This window comes from Dromiciops gliroides, chromosome 5, assembly GCF_019393635.1.
Source record: "Dromiciops gliroides isolate mDroGli1 chromosome 5, mDroGli1.pri, whole genome shotgun sequence".
In the NCBI taxonomy this organism is placed as follows: Eukaryota; Metazoa; Chordata; class Mammalia; order Microbiotheria; family Microbiotheriidae; genus Dromiciops; species Dromiciops gliroides.
The window spans coordinates 52337418-52359766 of record NC_057865.1 but is presented as its reverse complement, the minus strand read 5'-3'; the positions used below and the strand labels follow the sequence as shown (position 1 = coordinate 52359766).

General features: G+C 40.3%; 2 protein-coding genes across 6 annotated transcripts in view; one reads left to right on the top strand and one right to left on the bottom strand.

The window, feature by feature from the left end:
- The window catches only part of ABCB1 (ATP binding cassette subfamily B member 1), a 210255-nt gene that overhangs the window by 147829 nt on the left and 40077 nt on the right, over window positions 1–22349 (bottom strand). The window lies entirely within an intron of this gene.
- The window catches only part of RUNDC3B (RUN domain containing 3B), a 115150-nt gene continuing 93429 nt past the window's right edge, over window positions 629–22349 (top strand). For all 4 annotated transcript variants that reach the window (XM_043965971.1, XM_043965969.1, XM_043965970.1 and 1 more), the window contains exon 1: window positions 629–883. In XM_043965971.1, coding sequence (XP_043821906.1) covers window positions 762–883 — 122 coding nt within the window. In that variant the 5' untranslated portion in view covers window positions 629–761. The remainder of the gene's footprint in view (window positions 884–22349) is intronic.

The following is a 22349-nucleotide window of genomic DNA, read 5'->3' as shown; positions in this document are numbered from 1 at the left end:
GTCTGCCATCCTTCTCGCTCGTCTCCTTTTGCTCCTGGATTCTAGGGCAGGGCCAGCTGGGCCGGAGCACGGCGCTTTGACAGCTCGGGATGAGCCCGAGTAGCTCAGAACACGCCTGGTTAAAAGCGTGAGCCCCGCCTTCCGGGCCTTCTGATTGGCTAAAGAGGCGGCTTGGCTGGATGTATGGATGGATGGTTGGGCCGGTGGGTGGTTGTAGGGAGGAGGGAAGGAGAGAGGGGGTGGTGTGGGGTGTGTGAGCCGTGCGCGTGTGAGCGGTTCCCTCTGCTGCGCCCAGACTCGCATCCACGGGGCCAACAGAGGGAGGAGGAGGAGGTGGAGGAGAGGGAGAGGGAGAAGAGAAAGGAGAGGGAGGAGAGGAGAAAAGGAGGAGAAGGAGAGAGAGAAGTGCGTCTGTGCGTGAGAACCTGCGGGTTACCGGTGCCCAGACTGGCCGGGTGGATAGCCCCTGGGCTCCGCGGGGCGCGCTCGAGGGCGGGGGCGGTCGGGGCGTGTGCGGAGGAGGGGGCGTAGCGTTGCGAGGCGTTGGCGGCGGCAGCGGCAGGAGAGGCTGCAGCCTCGAGGCCGGCTCTGCTCCCGCCTCCTCCGGGCGCCGGCTTCCCTCCCCCGCAGCCTCGCACCTCCTCCTCCTTCTCCCCCAACCCGCGCGCCCCCCGCTAGCCGAACCCGGCCCGGGAGCGCCGGACAGAAGGGACGGGAAAGGGGCTGCCCGAGACAAAGGGGGCGCGGGGGAGCAGCTGGCGATGGCTTCTCTGAGCCTGGGGGGGCTGAGCGTGAACCGCGGCGGCGGCGGTAGCAGCTGCAAGAAGAGCCTGAACGCCCGCAATGCTGCAGTGGAGAGGAGGAATCTGATCACGGTGTGCAGGTAAGGAGAGCCCCGGGCCGGGCCGGGGGCGGGGAGGGAGAGGGCAGCGTCCGGGGGTGGGGGAGCCCCGGCTGCAGGGGAACCTCGCTGGGATTTCTCCCCCGCCCCCTCCTCCTCCTGCCGGTCGGTGCCCCTCGGGAAGAGGACGCGGAGCATCCCTCTGCAGGGACCAGACGCGGGGAGGAGCGGCGGCTTCATGTGCCGATCGCAGGTCCCCTGGTGCTGCCTTCTCCTACTCCAGCTGCTCACGTAGCGCGCTCCCCTCCCCTCCCCTCCCCCCACGGAGCTGCGTTACCTGCAGCATCCTCTTGACCCACCTTCCTCCTCCCCACCTCGGCGTCGGCCAGGTGCAGGGGAGGTTGGGCCTCCGGGGAGGAAGAAGGAGAAGGAAGATGCAGCCTCCTGCTCTCATCTCTCTTCTCTTCCAATCTCCCTCTCCCCTCGGCCTGCAGCTCGGGGGTTTTCCCGGGCTCCCTTCCGGGGAGCCAGGAGCCCGGGTCACAACAGTGGAATGATCCAGGGCGTGTCTTTAGGGGACACCTGCCTAGCTTTCTTTAGGGCCTGAAACACCCTCACCTTCCCCAAGCCTGGGTCTCCACGGGGATGGACAAGGCGAGTGAGGAACGAAGTCCTGGCTGTTAGGACCAGGAGGAATAGCAAAGAGGAACAGTCGTACATACAGGGGTGCGGCCACTATTTAAGAGGTGCTCCAGAGAAGCAGCAGAGTTATTCCATAGGAAAGGAGGACAATAGTAAATAACCCAATGGCATTCCAATCATTTTTCCTGACTGTTGTTGTTGGGTTTTTTTTTTGGGGGGGGGGGCAATGAGGGTTAAGTGACTTGCCCAGGGTCACACAGCTAGTAAGTGTCTAGGGTCTGAGACCGAATTTGAACTCAGGTCCTCCAGAATCCAGGGCCGGTTCTTTATTCACTGCACCACCTAGCTGCCCCCTCCTTACTGGCTTTTAAGAAAGTAATAATGTAGCGGGTTTAATCAGAACTTTGAGAATATATTTTATGGTGAGAGGGGAGGTCCGTATTCAAGTGTTGCCTTTGACAGGGGAGGCCTGTCAAATCCATTTGCTTCTCTCTGCCTCCAGCCTGAGATGCTCAGTGTCTATTAGATGCAGGCTAGGTGGTGCAGTGGATGGATAGAGCGTTGCATTTGCACTCAGGAAGACCTTAGTTACAGTTATGCCTCAGATATTTGCTAGCCCTGCGATCCGAGGCAAATTGCTTTCTTTCCTTGCAGTCCACTGAATGTCCTGAAGCTGGTGTTGGGAGTAGGGGAGTATTGGAGGTAGCAGATGTCCTAGCTATGAATCTGTTTTAATTCCATTTAGTTCTATACCAGGCAGATCTTTTTTGGTGGTTTTCAGTTTTAAAAGTTACCGACTGGGGGCAGCTAGATGGTGCAGGAGATAAAGCGCTGGCCCTGGATTCAGGAGGACCTGAGTTCAAAACTGGTCTCAGACTCTTGACACTAACTAGCTGTGTGACCCTGGGCAAGTCACTTAAACCTCATTGTCCCACCAAAAAAAAAAGGTACTAAGAGTTATAAGTCATATTATCATCATGTATGAGGCAGTGTAGACAGAGCAAAAAGACCTGGATTCAAGTGTTGCCTATGACAAATACTGACAGGGAGACCCTGGGTAAATCCCTTAACCCCTCTGCCTCCAGCCAGAGACCCTCTATGTCTATTAAAGGCAGGCTAGGTGGTATCATTTGTAGGCTTGGAGTCAGGAAGATCCGAGTTCCAATCTTGCCTCTCATTTGGTAGCCCTGTAACCTGTCAGCTTCAGTTTCCTTATTTGTAAAACAGGGATAATAGCATCTGCCTCATAGGATTGTTGTAAGGATGAAATGAAGTAACATATGTAAAGCACTGTGTAAGTCTTAAAGCTCCATAAAAATGCTAGTTGTCGTTGTTATTGTTTTTCATTGCAAAGCAGGGGCCAAACTGCATTGTTAGAACAAAACTCCTTATTAGGATTCCCTTACATCAATTAAATCATAATCTGGTTCTCTTTTCTTTCTCTCTCACACCAAAAGACCAGAGCCCATCTCTGTCTCTTTTTAATTTGCAAAGAAAAAAGTATGGTTATTTCAAAGTGTGTTTTACAGAACCATATAAAATGGCTGTTCATTTTAGAGAGAATCATCACCTCTCTACTATTTGCTGGTTGCAGGCAAAAAAATGTTGGATGGATCTCCTATGTCTACCATTTGTCTTTGTACCCTCTAAAAGATGGAATGTTCTCTTATTTTTTTTTTGTGGTTTGTTTCCTAAAGTTAATCTTTTCTCTTTTCTCTTTTATGCTAGAATTTCAGTGAATATGGGATTTTGTTAGTGAATATGCTCCCTCAAATCCTGTAGAGAATATGATGGGAAGGCTATGGGGTTTGGAATCTCCTCTGACACTGTGACCTTGGGCAAGCCACTTTCCCTTAATTTTTTCATCTTTAATATGAGGATATTGTACCATGTTATCTCTAAAAGTTCATTCTAACTCTAATAGTTTATGATTTGGTGACAGTGGAGGTAGGGTGTGTGTGTGTGTGTGTGTGTGTGTGTGTGTGTGTGTGTGTGTGTAGCAAGGTATAGTGAAAACAGGAACTGATTGTGAGTCAGTGCATCTGAGTTCAAATCTTATTTCAGCTACTCAGTGTTAGTGCCCATCTGAACATGTTAATTAACCTCAGTTTCCTAATATGTGGAATGAGGGTGTTGACTGAGAACTGTGCCAAGTTTAAAATCCATTGTCCTTCTCATTGTGTGTCATTCATTGTATTGTCCAATGGAGAACAATTTAAGGGTTTTTCTTCATCTGAGGCCCACGAACACGTTTTCTTTAAAAAACACACGCACATATTTTGACAACTGTACTTAAATGTGATCGATTCCTTTTATAATCTTGTGTATCTTATTTTGTACATTTAAAAACTTCATTTTGAGAAGGGGTATACAGGCTTCACCAGCCCACCAAAAGGGTCCATGACAAAAAAGGGTTAAGAAACTCTGATTTAGGGGCAGCTAGGTGGCGCAGCAGATAGAGCACTGGCCCTGGAGTCAGGAGGACCTGAGTTCAAATCTAGCCTCAGACACTTGACATTTACTAGCTGTGTGACCCTGGGCAAGTCACTTAACCCCCAATTGCCCAGCAAAAAAAAAAAAGGAAATAACTTATTCAGAGGTTATCCTTGTTCATGCCACAGAACTTTTTTGGCAGTCTGCTGAAACCTATGGACCCCTTCATGCAAGGACACTCTCAAGGTCTCTCTGAAGAACTTTGGTATTGATTGTGAGACGTGGAAAACTCTGGCATAGGACGGTCCAGCATAACATGCCTGAATCAAAGAATGTGCTGTGCTCTGTGAGCAAAGCAGAATTGCAGCAGCTCAAAGGAAATGTGAGATGTGCACATTTAGAGACATCTCCTTCCCAAATATTCATATGGACTATTGTGCCCAATGAGTTATAGAGTCTTCCGAGCTCATATTGGTTTGATCAGCCACAGTCAGGCACACTATATGTTGACCCTGACGTAGTGATATCACTTTTGACCTCTTCGGTTGTGAAAGACGATGATAATATATGCATTTAATGTGTATAATAAGATACAGAATTACAATGCATAAAATAAGGTAAGGGTCACAAAAGAAACCAGTTATATTGAAATAAAGTTATTAAAACATTTTTTAAGTTTACAAAACCCTGGTTCAGAATCCACCTCATCTAGTTCAACCCCATAATTTTATAGACAAGAGAAGCGAGTTTCATTCAGACTTGGAGTGACATTCAGGCAAGGCGAAAGCTTCTTATTGGGAGAATGTGTTACTGGCTACGTTCTGCACTAGACCTTTGGCTAAAAAGAATGCTCTTCTTTGCATCAAAAGGTGATCTTTTATGGTATATGCCATATAAAAGGTCAAACTGGTCTTGATTATTAGGGGAAGGATATTCTGTCTTTGTTCCTAGCTTCTATATTTCTGCCCTTGAGCTTTTGGACTATTGGTTAATACCTTCATTGGGAACAGGATTAGGAAAGAAAGAGATGGAGAAGTTTTAATGAATCACTTTGAAATGTTTTTAGGAGTTATATTAGGCACATTTTCCAAGTGAGCGGAATAGAGGATCCCTATTGATTTGTTTATATTGCTTGTTAATTGTTCTGCTGAACAGCTAAACATTTAAACAAGTATCTTTTTTTCTGTTACAAATTTACATAAAGCTTAAGTATTATGGTATGTATTTATACATATGTTTATATATTTTATATGTGTATATATTGGTTTAATTTAATATATTTATAGTAATCCCTTAATAAATGACTTTTAAATTGAGTTGAGAGCTTGAATGTTATTCATTGGGGGCAAACTTACTAAAACTTTTCTCTCATTACCCTAAATACAACAGAGTTGATGGTATAGTTGAAATGTCTTTGCATTCAATCTCCAGAAATTAGACCTATTTCCCAAATGTCCTGATAGGTCCTAAGCAAGTTCTGGAGAGCCATTTAAGACCATTTAAGAAAGTATCTGGACCATTAGTTCTTGACTTAAGTGGAGCAGAATAAACAAATCAAGTATTTTATCTGTGCCACTTGGATCCATTGTCAGAACCTGAATGTCTTAGGAGTCCCTCCTAATGAATTCTCTGTTCTATCCCAAGGTGACTCAACTGATTTGAGGGCCAGGTAATAATTGAAAGAGATCTGGAATCAGGAGGCCTGGGTTTTAGATCTGGTTCTGCCACTAATGAATTCTGTGACCTTTGGAGAAATCACTTAAACTTTCTAGACTTCAGTTTCTTTGTCTGAAAAATGGGCATAAGGACAGCTAGGTGGTAAAGTGGCTACAGCAACTGGGCCTGGACTCAGGAATATCTCAGTTCAAATCTGTCCTCAGATACTTACTAGCTGTATGTCCCTGGGCAAGTCACTTAACCCTGTTTGCCTCAGTTTCCTAATTTGTTAAATGAGCTGGAGAAGGAAATGGCAAGACTGCTCCAGTATCTTTGGCAAGTCAGATGTGACTGAATAACAACACAATGGGCATAATAATGGCACCTACTTCACAGGGTTGTTGTGAAGATCAAATGAAATAATATCTATGAAGCACTTGGTAAACTTTAAAGATACACATATGTGTGTATGTGTATGTTAGCTGCTATTGTTCCATAGATAAAGAAAGCAAAGGGCATATTTAAGAGAACATCAAGTATCCCCAAAGTCCATAGCACTGCTCTATATAGTAGGTACTTAATACATATTTATTGAATCAAATATGATCACAAGACTCTTTCCTGGGCCCTTTCCCATATTTATATCTTATAGACATAGACATAGACAGAGATGACCTAGACAGAGACAGAGACAGAGACAGACAGAGATATGGACATAGACACTGAATTCCAGTTCCACATTGCCATCTGCCTACTGGACATTCATTTCTACTTTTATGCCAGAATTTCCAAAATTCTCCCCCTCACATCCTCCTAACTTTTAACTAGGTTCCCAACTTCCCTCTGTGTGTGTGTGTGTGTGTGTGTGTTTTGTTTTGTTTTATAAGGATACCTCCATCCTACCAATGACTCAGGTTGAAAACTTTCATCATCTTTTGCATGAAGCTGTTCCTCATCCCCTCTAATTCCACTGTCCTTCCCAAAGGACCTTGTATTCACCTACTTTGTATACACTGTTTGTATGCATTGAAATTATATTGTATCTATTTATCTAAATATTTATTGTTTCCTCCATTAGAATGTAAGCTCACTGCAAGATAGCGATAACTGATACATAGTAGATACTGAATAAATACCCATTGATCTCTCTCTCTCTCTCTCTCTCTCTCTCTCTCTCTCTCTCTCTCTCTCTCTCTCACACACACACACACACACACACACACACACACACACCCATCGGAACAGTTGTCAAACATTGTTGATTCTACCACCACAAGATACTTTTTTTTTCATCTATTCCCTTCTTGTTACTCATTCAGGTATGATTCTAGTTCAAAGTCTTAAGAGGCAAAAGCTTCTTAAACAATTCCAGTCTTTTTCCACTCCATTCCATTAACTGCCAAATCGATTCCAAAAATACATAGATCTGATCTTGCCACTCCTCTTCTCAAAAACCTTCAGTGGCTCCATATGTCCTTTAAGGGTAACATATAAGATCTTTCCTTTGACATTTAAATGTCAAACCTAGATTTAAATTTTAAAATTCAAAATCTGGATTCTCCCTATTTTCTAGTCTTATTTCATATCAATCCCTTTTCCATATATTCCAGTCAAACTAGCCCATTGTATAATATAGACTACTCACTGTCCAAGACATTTCATCTTACACCCCTGGCGTTTGTATAGGATGTTCCCACTTCTTAAATGTTCCTGTGTCTCACCTTCTCTCCACTGCACCTTAGAATCTCTATCTTCTTTTAAAACACTGGTCAGATACCACCTCTGACGTACTGTTCTCCCTCCCTACTCTTCTCCTAGGTATCGGCATTCTCTCCCTTTTGAAATCACTTTATATTCACTAATGTTTGTACAATTATCTCTCTTTCCCCTTCTCCCCCAATAAAGCTCAGTAGAATGTAAGATTTTAAGGGTAGGGGGCTATTTTCTTTCACCTATGGTTATTAGTTCTGACTTTTTGGGCCAAGCAGAATAAATCATGTACCCATTTTGACCTTATTTTGGTGTACTGTGTAAGATGTTGGTCTGTGCCTAGTTTCTGCCATACCAACAGTTTTTGTCAAATACTGAGTTCCTCTCCCAGAAGCTGGAGTCTTTGGGATTATCGAACAGTAGATTACTATAGTCATTTACTACTGTGTCTTCTGTGCCTAACCTATTCCATTGATCCACCACTCTATTTCTTAGCCAGTACCAAGTAGTAAAGCAGAATACATCTAATCCCTCTTCAGTATGACATTTTTGAGTATTTTTTATCACACAGCTCCCAAGAGGAATGTAAATAACGCTCCTTGTTTTGCTGATAGAAAAGTTCAAATTTACTGAGAAACCCAGAGAGAATGCGATACAACTAATGATGATAGTTGCTATATAGTGCTTTGAGGTTTTCCAAGGTCCTTCACACACTTGTTTGATTCTTGCATGAACCCTGACAACTCCAGTGACAGCCATGTGGTACAAGCCTATGATTTAATCAGTTTAAGGAGCTTCTAGGGTGGAAGCTCCTTTCTACCGCTGCAGAACTATAACTTAGAGTCTAAAAGTGTTGCCAAGTCTGGACACATCATTCCTCAGCACAGGATTCTTCAGTGACTTCCAGCTGCCTACACAGTAAACTTAGAATGCCTTTGCCTGGCTTTCAGGACCTTCCCCACTCTTTGATCTCCCTACCTTTCCAGTAATGTCTATTACCATTCAGCCAAATGGGGCTGCTCTTTCGCCTTAGCTCAATTATTCTCTGTCACTTTGACATGCCCCTGCCCTCTCCCAACTTCCTGCTTAAAAGTAGTAGACTCTTCCATTCCCCTCTTCACCTTCCTACCTATCTTTTGGAACCCGATATAAATGCTTCCTCCTATGCAAAACCTTCTCCTGTTTCTTTCTTGCCTATTTCTTCTACAGCAATGACACCTTTTCCCACCTTGGATCTACCAGATGACTTTGTGCTTCTCCAGTACCCTTACCAGGTATCATTTTGTTCTAGGTACCTGTGCTTGTGGAGGCTGTCAAGTCTGCAAGGCAGGGACTATGTATAATCTGAACTCTGTAACTTCCATTGTGCCTAGTAGAGTGCTTAACAAATGGTAGTGTTTGGTAAATAGTAATTGAATTAAATTGAACCACAAGAATCATGTCTATGCTTTACTGATTTGTTATAGTTTTTCTCCCTAGGCTTATTCTGGTTTATTAGGAATTTTACCAATTTTCTAGATAGATAATTAACATTAATGTCATCATGCAATGGCTCAACATCACTGATTTTAAAAATACAACCCATGAAATGATTTCTACAAGTTGGTATTCATCCCACAGTCTAGCTAGCAACTGTTGCTATGGAGAGAAGTTTCATTTTGCCAAGGCTTAATGAAGGTACCCGATGACTCCATTGAAGTAGATGAATGAGTAGGTTCTTTCTGGGAATGGTGGGATGGTATACAAAACAGTCAAAGAAGCAGGGTACTCCAAGAGATTGATTTATCTTTTGACATGCTGGTAAGTTATGGGAAGAGGCTATAAATGATGAAAGGAAACTATAGGAAAAGTATGTCAGAGGAACTGGAGAGTTAGGGAAATGGTTAACAAGATTCCTTCTGCCACAAAGATTGTAGATGGCAGACTTTAAGAGCTGGAAGTGGTCTCTGATATCATGTGGTCTGGTCCCCTTCTTTTAAGATGAGAAAACTAAAATTACTTAATAACTCCAAACAAAAAAATCTAATTAGGTTGTGCCCTTTTGATATTCTTGTTCTTGACTTGGTCTTGTCTTTATTTAGATATTCAATTCAGTGAAGATTTATTAAGCACCCACCATGTTGTGTATAATGGGAGAGGCATAGGCATATGTGGATAGAGTGCGGAGTTGGAATCAGAAAGGAATGGGATCCAAATTTCACTTTCAAGGTGTACTTGCTTTGTGAAGATGGGAAAGTCACCCAACCTTTCCATGTCCCAGACAACTCCAAAGACTCTATATTGGAAAAGTTGCTGTCCATGTTGGTGAGGAGATTCCCATACCAAGAACTTCCCAAATGGATGAAATAACATTCCCAGATAAAATGAATGAGCAAGGTATCACAAGGCACTAGGGACACAGAGATTTAAAAAGATATAATATCTTCCCTTAAGAAGCTTATGTTCTTCTGAGTGACAGAATATAATGAGACAAAAATAAAATTTGGGCTGGATTTGTGATTTTATTGGTATAGGGAATTCCCTACTCCAATGCAGGGTCAGTACCTCCTCATTTTATTTTTAACCCACATTTTTTTTAATTTCGAGTTTCAAATGCTCTCCCTCCATCCCCTTACACATCCATTGAGAAGGCAAGTAATATGATATTGTTGCTTATTTTTAACGTTCATATTAAAAAGTTTTTACTGCTCACAACTTTTTGTTTTAGAGAATGATCTGAGACATTGAGAGGTTAAGTGACCTGCTAAGGGCCACACAGCCCATAAAAACACAAGTTAGCATGCTAAACATTAGGAGGGTGATTGCACCAAATTGGAGATCCAAACAAATTATGAAAACCTGAGCAGGGAGAGAACAATACAGTACAGCAATGGGAAATTTCATTGGTTCCTTTTATTGCCCCTGCAGTCACTTCTGGGAACTTGGTCTCCCTCTGATTTTGCACAGTGACTCAGTGCTATTGGCTATTTCTTTAACTTCTGAGTGTTAGCTCTTGGTACTTTCTGAAGGCCATGAGTCTTCCCTCTCTCTTCATCTTATAAGATAAGTCATTCATGAGAACTAATTTTGCTTACAAAATAAATAGAGGATGTCAGTGATTGAAATCCTTATCTGCCTGGCACAGATGGAACTTCGATTCTTGGCTGACACTTTGGGAGTAGGGACAAGATGAGGAAACAGACGCCTTTCTTTTTTCTTATTAGGGAAGGGGATACAATAGATTGTTCTCAGTAGAATGGTTCATCAGGGAGAGAGATGCTTGGATTTCTTTTTTTAGTTCCTTTTAAATGTGATCTTTTCATTCAGAGGATGTGGTGTCAGTGTTTGCCTTCTGTTCTAGGTGCCCATAATTGAGAACTGTATAGAACTTTTATGAGGGAACCAGTAAGGCTAGAGGAGGAAATGGCTTTTGACTTGGACCTTGAGATAGGATTTTGACAGATGGAAATGGAAAGGTAGGGTTATTTTGGGTGGAGAGAATGGCATAAAATTGGAGAAGGAGGACTTCAGGGAGCAGAGAGGGAATTTAGTTGAAATAGTGAAAGAAGGTAGAAAAGGGCAGTTGGGAGATTATATAGGATCTCAAATGTCCAGTTAATAAGTTTAGACTTTTGTTCAGTAGACAGCAGAGTGCTAGGACAGTTTTTGAAACTGGAAGTGACAGGATCACTACTAAAATAAATCTGTCAATAGTTATATAAAATGGATTACAGAAGAAACAGGCTAGCTGAGATATGATTTAGGATCTTATCGTAATAGTCCTAGTGAGAAGAAGGTAGGATAGCAATTTAGATTGAGATCCTTGAGGACAGAGATTGTTTTTGCTTCTTTTTGTATCCCTAGCCCTTCGCACAGTGACCACATAGTAGGCGCTTAATACATGTTTATTGATTGATTAATGAAGAGGGAAAAATGCTTCATCAAACAGAATTTGATGATGGGACATTGAGATAATAGGAGTCAAGGATGTTTGAGAGGCTCTTTCTCATGGGTTTCTGGGGCAAATGGTACCTCTCACAGAAATAGGGAAGTTAGAGGGAGCTCTTTTTTGGCAGGGGAAGATCATAGAGTTAGAGTTGGAAAGGACTTTAGAGATACAACCTCCTCATATTACAGATGAGGAAGAAAGGAAGTGACTTGTTTAAGATCATTTAAATTGTATTTAGACATGTCGAATTTCAGATGCTGGCAGGATATTTAAGTAGAGATGACCAGCATATGTGTATGTGTAAATATATATGCATGTATAAACAGAAATTACATACACAATCTAAATGAGGTGCCATCATATTGAATATGGCCTGCTTTATCTGCTTCATACATCAGTATGCTAAGTATTCAAGGTATTATTGGAGTGATGATTTTTGTACCAAATTTTCCAGTGGTTAGCAAGTGAAGGCAAGATTTGGTTTTAACAAAAATTATGAAAGTCTTGGCTACTCAATATAATAGTGCAACATCTGGCAAAGGAGCTAAGGTCATACCTTTGGAATTAATATAGAGAAATATGGTGATGTTAGCCAGAGCAATTTATTTCTGCCTCATTGAAGAATTAATGAGTAATATTCTTTATGAACTACCATGATGTACTCCATTATAAAAGCATGAAATCTTGATCAGGTGCAGACTAAAAAAATGTAAATAAATGAGAAAGCAAAAGAATTTCCAGAGGAAGAAGTAGGCAAAGAGAGTGAAAGCAAGGGGTAGACAGAGGAAGGAAAATGGAGAGAATTTTTTTTAATAGAGCAATGAAAATATTTTGAGGGAGAGGCAAATTAAATGAATAAACCAGAAAACTTCAATCAAAATGTTCATAATTAAATTAGCAATTTTAATTTGGTTACAATATACAAGCATCCACTAACTGAGCAGTTCATTTGTATGTGTTATGGTCTTTGAGAGTTGCCTGGGGTATGAAATCACACTTCCAAACAGAGCACTTTCTAATTTAATTTTTTCTCCAGAATACTCACTGTGAAGGAATTGGGATCTATAGGTATAGTAGATAAATGATATGAATTCCAGCCCTAGATATTGCCTTAGACTCTCTCATTAAATTCATTTATCAAAAATCGAATTCTAGGAATGGAAAAAACCCAAGGTCATATAATGCAGGTGGATTTGAGAACCCTGACATTCTTTTAGTAAACATCTAGTAAATCCCTATTCTTCACAAAATGCTGTGCTAGGTGCTTAGACATCAAAATGCAAAAACAAGCGTCTGTACCTTTAAGGAACTTACATTCTATGGAAGTTTATATTCTGTTATGGCCATGTGGATACCACCAAAGCTGTATCTCCAGCCTAATTGTTCTCCTGAACTCCAGATAAATACCTTTTCATGCCCACTGGAATCTCTTCTTGGTGGTAGTTTCACTAGAATTCTAAATTCAACAGTTCTAAAGTTGGACTCATTATTCATGCCCCCTGTTTGTGTTTTTTGATGTCCCTATTTCTGTTAAAAGTAATGGTTTCAATCTCAAATAGAAAGGGATTTCAGCAGTGATATATTGACTCAGAAAGCCACAAATTAACATTATATGGTATTTTATTTTTGTTTATTTTCCATTTAATCTGGCTTGGACAACACTGAGTTTAACAGCAATGGAAAAGGATCCTCCATCTCTCAGTCATCTCTGCTCAAAATCTTAGAATTGTCTTTGACTCCTCCTCTCCCCTTTTTTCCAAGTCTATCAATCATGAACTTCCATGATTTCTACCTCTACTGGGTCTCTTGATTCAGTCTCTTCTTTTCCATTTTTACTACTAACAGTGTCATTTGGATCCAATATTTCTTTTTGCCTGGGCAATCACAGTAATTCCTCACTTCCAGAGTTCCCTCTACCAACCCATTCATTCTATTCCCGTCAGTCTGGACTACTTACCATCTTGGCAACAGCCCTTTCCTCTCTCAATTCCTTCTTTTACCCATTCTTTACCTTCTCATATTGAAGTTGTCCCCTGCCTTCATGGGCTACCTCAAAGTAACCTTCTCTGATCATCCTATGCCCTAAGTGATCTCTTCTCTCTCCTCTGCACTTTCATTATATTTTGTATCTTTCTTATACACCTATCAAACATTCTATTTTTATATTCTAGTCATTTTTTTTACATGCTTCATGTTTCATGACACAGTTCTTGAGGGCTGGGACTATGATTTATTTATCATTGTATCCTGTCCACTGTCCATGGTATCTTGTACTTTTTTTTTTTTTTTACAGAGACTTTTGTTTCCTTGGTATAGGGAATTCTGAATGAGAAAACTATTACCAATGTAGATCAACACCTTCCATGCCACTCACAGTCTTAGTTGTTTCCCTGGGGCACTCAAAAGTTGTGATGTGTTGAAGGCCCCACAGATAGTATATGGCAGAAGTGAGACCTGAACTGAGATCTTCATGTCTTGCAATCCAGTTCTCTATCCACTCTGCCATGATGCCTCAACCAATTGAATTTTTTTTGTGCGGCAGTGAGGGTTAAGTGACTTGCCCAGGGTCACATAGCTAGTAAGTGTCTGAGGTTAGATTTGAACTCAGGTCCTCCTGAATCCAGGGCTGGTGCTTTATCCACTGTGTCACCTAGCTGCCCCAGCCAATTGATTTTTTTACAATATGTATACTTCCTTGGGAGATGGAAATTACCTGTGTTGATGCCTATTCTTTTTCCCCATTCCCATTTTTCAGCAATAACAGCTCACTTAAATAGGTCAAGTTATAACTGGTTTCATCTTCACATTGTTTTATTTTTTCCTTGAACTTTATATGTTTTCATCCTTCTAACACGTCAGTGGTTTGACTGTACATAGATTACTGATTTGGAAATGGCTACTGAATGATTACTGGTCATTTCCTTTATGTTAGCATAAAATCAATTTTATTATTTTTGTGATGTTGTACAGCCCATATCTAATACTTTCTGGTTTTCTTCTTAAAAACAGTATTCATGACATGCAAATATGATACTGCTGTGTAGTCTACAAGCCTTTGGCTTCTGTCCTTCTTTCCGTACTCCTGAATATATTTCCAATTTATTTTTCTTCCTCCCTTAGATCTACCTTTTCACTGAAGCCACCACAGTGTATATTAATATATATTGATGTAAGTTTAAGGGTCTTAGGCTCTTCATGAAATTTCTCTGTCTTTCCATCCTCTAATCCAGGGGGTTTTGACTTAAAGTTCGTGAACTTTCTAAAATGTTCTAATAACAGCATTTTAAATAGGGTTTCCTTTATAATTCTGTGTTTTTTATTTTATACATTAAAAATAATTATTCTTAGAAGGGCTCCATAGGCTTCACCAGACTATTCAATTGGTCCATAACAAAAAGGTTAAGAAACCCTGTTATAAAATAAATGCTGGCATAGAAACTGCAATTATTTTGATAATGATCTTTTTGCAAATGACCACTGCAAACTAGATGACAAAGTGCTTAACGAGATGATGTTCCCTTTCTCCATCCAAGGGATTGTAGCTAAATGGAAAGATGGCTCATTTCCTCTTTGGTTTTTATTGATAGCCAGAATGTCAAGATTGATTTGACTCAGATACTCCAGCACTGTGTTCACTTGCTAAACAAAGGATCTCACATTTGGAGTGTCAACAGAGAAGTCAATATTTGAAGATGGTTGAAAAACTATGATTTGTATCACTCTCTCTTCCCTTTGCCACTACTCTGTTGACATGATTGAAGAAATAGAAGGAACAAGCACAGGACCGAAGGCCATTTTGTCCTCGTCTGAAAGAACAAAATGGCATCCCATGTGTCAGGGGTTTGCCGTAGCCAAAGAATTCACCACTGGGTGTCCCACTGGCTAGTAATCAGCTCTGCTGTACTTAAATTGGTCCTTGGAAATTAGACATAGTCTGTTATAGGGGCCATAAGTGCAGCTTCTGTAGCACAATAGAATCTGCCAGCTCCTGTGTTCCATTGGCTCCTTCAAGAAATCAGTCAATTCCTTACCAGAATGAGGCATCAGAGTCAGACTTAGTGCTGAATGTTTATTGGATTGAATTCATGCCATTATTTTTACCTCTATTAGTGTGACTGAGAATTGGCATTCCATGGTGTGTGTGTGTGTGTGTGTGTGTGTGTGTGTGTGTGTGTGTGTATGAAGTGATTGGAAAAAAGGCAAAAAGAAGTACTAATAGACCAGTAGATAAACCATTAGTTATTAACTTGGAGTCTACAGACCCAAAGAGGTCCATGAACTTGGATAGGGGGAAAATATATCTTTATTTTCACTGAGCTCTAGTGGAAATTTAATACTTCCTTCCATTATTTAAAAATATTATTCTGAAAAGGGGTGTTATAGGCTTTACCACACAGCCAAAAGAAGTCAAGAACCTTTGAGCTAAAACATCACAACAGCTATGAGATATATTGACAGTTTATATATATGTGTATATATGAGAGGGGAAAATGGTGGTGCTCAAAAAAAAATCAAATGTTTGAATTTCTGTAAGCCTCAGATTCTTTAGCAATAAATAGAAAATAATGCTGCCTATGAGTATTATCAGAGGGCTATTATGAAGCTCAAATGAGATACTGTAGCTAAGGTTCTTTGTAAACTCTAAAGTATCACCACCACCACCACCACCACCACCACTGATAATACTAGCTACCATTTATCTACTGCTTACTAGGTACTTGTCTCTGTGCTAAATGCTTTATAAATATTAATTTGATCCTTACAACCACTCTGCAAGGCAGGTGCTGATATTATCCTCTTTTTACAGCTGAGTAAACTGAGGTAAACAGAGGTTAAGTGATTTTCACACCGTTAGTAAGTGTCTGAGGCTGAATTTAAAACTTAGGGCTTCCTGATCCCAGGCCCAGTGTACTACTTAGATGCCCCAGCTATTAATAGCATTACTGCTCACTTAAGGCTCTAATTTTTATGTTTTTTTAAATTTGTTTGATTAAAACAAGTCTTTTATTTTGTGAGAAATTCTTAAGCTGTGATCTGTGAACCTGGTTTAAAAAAATATTTTGATAACTTATTTCAGTATCATTGGGTCCCTTGGTAATCCTATACATTTTGTTTTGTGCATTTAAGACCATTATTCTCAGGAGTCCATAGGCTTCACCACTCACTGCCAAAGGGGTACATAACAGAATAACCAGAATCCCTGAGTTAGATAGAGTTATATATTTCTGTTCTCTCATGGAAGAAAAAAAATGTCTTTTTAAATGAGAAAATATTCTAAAGGTCATGAGAATTTTTTGAAGCTTTTTTTTTGAAGTTCAGATTGCAGAAAATACATATCTTTGGTATTTAAATATTACATAAGACTATTGGAATTGATTACATGGAGCACATGAAAAATACAGGGACATTTTCTTTTCTGAATACAGATTTTAATACTAATGTATTAATTTTAATTTTAATACTAATTTTAATACTAATACAGATGCTATGGGCCACTCTAGTGTCATCTGCATAGTAAGGTAGATCACTCCTTAACCTCTCCTACTCTCCACCCTTCCCCAAAACCAAGGGACCAAACACAACTGCATTCACCAGCACACTCTCCAATTCTAGGATGCCTGTTATAGTATCTTGTGTACTCCATGAAGAGTGCAGATTTTCATTTTCTTTGATTTTAAAGATGCCTTTAGGCTACCTGGAACCTACCTTATGTTTCTTTGTGGCTTTTACAAGTTCTCCACACTAGAAAACTAAATCCAAAGCAGAAAACTTATGGATGGGGTGTGTAGCATTCTCATCATTTATTACCTAACTTTTGTTTGTGCCATCAAGAATATGTGCTTTGGGAACAGCTAGGTGACACAGTGGATAGAGCATTGGCCCTGGATTCAGCAGGACCTGAGTTCAAATCTGGCCTCAGACACTTGATACTTACTAACTGTGTGACCTTGGGCAAGTCACTTAACCCTCATTGCCCTGCAAAAAAACCAAACAAACCAAGCCAAAAAGAATACATGCTTTGGTCTTACTTCTTATGTCAACATTAATTAATTTACCAAACCTTTACAAAGGACCTGCTCTGTACATATGCTATGCTGGGATAAATGTAAACATAAATAAGACAGCCCAGGACCTCAAAGATATTAAATTTCCCATAGAAATAAGAATTTGATAAATGAATTTTATTAAGGTGTCACTTATTTTATTTGTTGTTGTTTAGTCATGTTTGACTCTTCATGGCCCCATTTGGGGTTTTCTTGGCAAAGTACTAGAGTGGTTTACCATTTCCTTCTCCAGCTCATTCTTCAGATGAGGAAACTGAGGCAAACAGATTCAGTGACTTGCTCAGGGTCACCCAATAAGCAACTGAGGCCAGATTTGAAGTCAGGGACATAAGGTTTCTTGACTCCAGGCCTGGTATTCTGGCCACTGCACCACCTAACTATAAATTTTACATAAAAATTTAATTTCTTTTGTGAAAAAATGTGCTTTCACTAATGGAGTAAATACCATCTTCAAATGCACAGTAGGGGTGTTATAGTCTTTCAGAGTTGCCTATAGGGTACAGAAAAGTTTAAGTGACTTCCAGGGTCCCAGAGGCAAGAGTTGAACCAAGGTCTTCCTGACTCTGAGGCCAACTCTTTATCTACTGTACAACAATGCTTTCATACATTTCAATATGCCATTTAATTTTGGGGAGCATTGTTGTTTTTCAACAATGTTCAATTCTTCAAATGTATAAAAAATGTTACACAGTCCTTTGGGAAAAAAATTTCCAAATAAGGTTGAGAATTTCATTTTGTCTGTTTTTTTTTTAAAGGAGGGGATTTGCAAAGTAAATTAATCATGACAATCAGATTGCTTTTCCTTTTCCTTTTCTTCACCCACCCTCCCACCAGGAGGAAGGTGGGAGTAGGAGGAGCGGTAAAATTATTCCTACTATTTAAGAAAAACAATTTTCTAATTTTCTAAAAGGACTGTTTAGAAGGTGGCTAAGCAAACAATGACATAGTGATTCATGTTTCTTTTTATTGATTAAAGAATTTCCTCTAAAGGGCTATAGTAAACAAAACCCATTGCTGGCACAAGAAGGCACTTCTTTAAAAGTAATGTCTCCTTTAGCCTCTTCAATAGAGTAAATAGGCATTGGCCTAACAAGAAGATAATAATTATATAGTAATATTAAATATAACATAAAGTCCGATTATATTATATTCACATTACATAATATATAAAATAATAATATAGTATATCAGATTCCTTGCTGGTACTGGAGCCAGGAAAACCTGAGTTCAAATTGTGCTCCAGAGTATTGCTATGTATGTGTGGCCCTGAGTAAGTCACTAAATTTTTCTGTGCTTCTGTTTCCTCAAAAGTAAAATGGGTATGAAAATATCTGTAGTAGGGCTATTGTCAGAATTAGATGAAATAATTTGTGTAAAGTGTCAGTTACTAATAGGCCCTTATAGTATGCTTTAAGGTTTATCAAGATGTTGGACCAAAGGGGGCAGCTAGGTGGCGCAGTGGATAAAGCAACAGCCCTGGATTCAGGAGGACCCGAGTTCTCTGACACTTGACTCTAGCTGCGTGACCCTGGGCAAGTCACTTAATCCTCATTGCCCTGACCCCACCCCCAAAATTAAAAAAAAAAAAGATGTAGGACCAAAAGTGTATTTGAGACTAATCTCATTGTATTAAGTTCAGAAAGACATTTTTGAAGGTAATAGTTCATATGATAGATAGCTCATGGTAGGTAGCACAGGTATTTCATTCATTTTACAAGTGTGGAAACTGAGGCTTAATGAACCTACGACCAAAGGGCTAATAGTTGGAATAGGACCTTTTGAATTCAAATTCAGTGCTGTTTTCCCCTGTACAACCCATCTGTTACTTCCTTAATTGTCAGTAATCAGTAGAGGGTGGATTTTGGCAATATAGGTTGAATTATTGGAGATTGTACCTTAAAAATGTGTTGGAAGAATAATAACATAATGACAAATTCAAGCAGAGAGGTGACCCATCTTGGATCCCCCAAAAAACAAAAACTGGAGAGTAAGGACCAGAGAGAGAGAAACAGAGACAGAGACAGAGAGACAGAGACAGAGTGAGTGAGTGAGTGAGCATGGAATGCCAATTCTCAAAGTCCCACTAATAGAGGTAAAAATAATGGCGTAAATTCAATTCAATAAACGTTCAGCACCAAGCCTGATTCTGATGCCTCATTCTGGCAAGGAAGTGACTGATTTCTTGAAGGAGCCAATGGAACACAGGAGCTGGCAGGTTCTATTGTGCTACCGAAGGCTGCACATATGGCCCCTGTATTGCAATGATGATGATAATAATAATAGCAGCTACCATTTTTATAGCACCTACTATGTGCAAGGTGCTGTGCTAAGCCCTTCAGGTAATCCAGATGGCTGAAGAAGTGATGCATTTCACAATTTCTGTATGTAAAATTGCTCTAGTATGTGTGCTAGGCAACCCAGTAACTGGCATGGATTTTTATCAAGGTTTTCGCTGCTTAATGCAAATACCACTTAAGAATGCTCAGCTCTTTTTGGCTTCCATACTCACCAAACAACATTCTGCTATAAATCAGTTTTCCCAGGTCACTGGTACCCCAGAAGAGGGTGCCCTCACCAAGCACACAGAGATGAATAAATGCTTACTGAATAGAATTAGAAATGTCCACTGTGTAAGAACATGCCAGGCTTTATGTCATGTTTTCTGTCATAGATTAATAAATGGTCATTTCTTGTTTATGAATAAGACTCCTGTTTATTTGCTTAGCACGAATCAGTTAGCCAGAGCCTGATCATCCCTGGGTAAAGTAATAAAATAAAATTTCTGAAATAGGTAAAGCCAAGGACCAACCGGACCACAGAACAGCTAGGAAAGAAACAGAAATTATCACCCATACAACCCTTTGTTCACTATATCTACTCATTCAGATTTGCTTTCCTTTTCCCCCACCTCCAAAATAAAATATGAACTCATGAAATTTTTACCATCTGTATTTTTTCTAGAGACAAATGTATACATTTAGAAAAAAAATAATAGCCCCAAATCCACAAATTATCCCCAAATCTTATTTGAGCTAGAAGCTCTGTCTCCTATTTAAGTAAACATTGGGTCTATTATCAAGAAGAAATATTAGTTTGTTTTAATTTTTGTTCCTATTTCATCCCTTTGTTATGCCCCCTTCTTTCTGTTCAACCTCTTGGGGAGCAGTGGCTAAAAGGATGGCTATAATCCCCCTATTGGATGAAGGTTCCCCAAGGATTTAAGCTTTTTATAGTAACATTAAAAGCAAGTGAATTTTAAAATATTGTGCAGCCTCATAGATCCCATAGGAAAAGTACCATAGAAGACCTGTCAGGTAAGGCCCAAATCTATACAGTAGGATTAGTTGATTAACTTGCCCTTGTCTGTCCTGACTGCTGACTTAACACAGGATGTAGTTGAACTGAATTGAAATATTGCAAAATTGTAGAATTAAAGAGACCTCCACATGCATGAGCTGGACTCACAGCTCCCCTGTGACATACCCGCAAAGTGGTCCTCTGGTCAATGAAGACCTAAAGCAAAGAGGAACCCACCACTTCCAAGGCAGCATATTCTGCTTTGGGAGAGCTCTGGCAGGAAGTTTTCTCTGACACCCAGCCCAAGTCTGCCTCTCACCCAACTTCTAGCCATTGTCCCTGGCTCTTCTCTCTGAGCCTAAACAGAAGGAATCTCAGCCCTTGTCAGTCTTTTGGATTCTTGAAGACAGCGTTCCTATCCCCAGTGAATCTTCTCTATTTTAGCTGACTCTCTTATGGCATAGATTCGTGTCTCTTGAATGTCTTGGTTGCCCTTCTCTGGATATGTTCTGCCCCTCATCACTGAATGCCCCCTCCAAACTGGCAACACACACTAAGCCTTCTCCAAACAGCAAAGTGCCCACAGAGATGCCTGGGTCACTCCACTAGTAAAAATCTCCTTCCAAATGGACATCAAACCATTAATGATTTTTTCAGTCACCAAGTACTATTGAATTATGTAAACATTTGTGTTCACTCTCCTATGTCCCATTTAGATCAGGGGTTCTTAACCCGTGGTCCATGAACTTGAAGTCTTAAAATTTAATACTGTGGTTATTGAATTTTAATATAATTGGTTTCCTTTGTAATTTTATGCATTTTATGCATTTGAAAATGGTATTATGAGAAGGGGCCCAGACTGACCAGGGGCTTCTTGACACACAAAAATGTTAAGAACCCCTTTTTTAGAGGGTCTATTAAATCTAAGCTGGCTAAGAACCAGGAAAATAATTTTTATAACAACCACACTGTAAAAAGCAAACAAGTTTGAAAGACTTGAGAACTCTGACCAGAGCAATGATCAACCACTGCTCTGGGGGGACTGATGATAAATAAGGCCTCCTAATAAAGAGGCAACAGAATATGAGGAAGAAGGTATAGTTTTGGACATGGCCATTTGGGAAGCCTTTTTTTTTTTTTTTGCTCGACCATTACACATTCATTACAAAGGTTTTCTTTTTAAGGAGCTGATAAAGGAGGAGGGGAGAAAATGCTTGAATACTGAAAAAAAAATAGTTTAGAAAAAGACTCTTCTCTAGTTAGTACCCATGGAATTCCTTGTCATTAGAATAAAGGGAAGTCATCCCTTATGCCTCCAAGGATTGAATGCCTCTCAAAGCCCAGATAAGTCTCTGCCACTTAGTTTCCTGTTGCTTCTTGGTATCTAAGGCATCTTTAAAGAGCTCTTGACGTAGTTGGAAGATGCAAGCTGGACCCTGTCTCTGCTCTGTCTGTTTTCCAGAAGCAGCAAGGAGCTCCTGGCAAAACCTCATAGAGAATCGCCTGATGGGCAGTCCAGAATTGGTTCTACCAAGCTGACAGCCTCAGATTCCCTCAGGCACCACCTTGTTTTCCTTTTCCCTGAATCTGTTTAACTCTTCACTCACCTGTATTGCCATGATAATAATAATAGCTACCATTTATATCGCATCTACTACTATGTGCCAGGTGCTGTGCTAAGCCCTCCAGGCAATCTGGATGGCAGAAGAAGTGATGCATTTCTGACTGCACATGGATAACTTACATTGAATTGCTTGAGTTCTTAAGGGGGGATGGG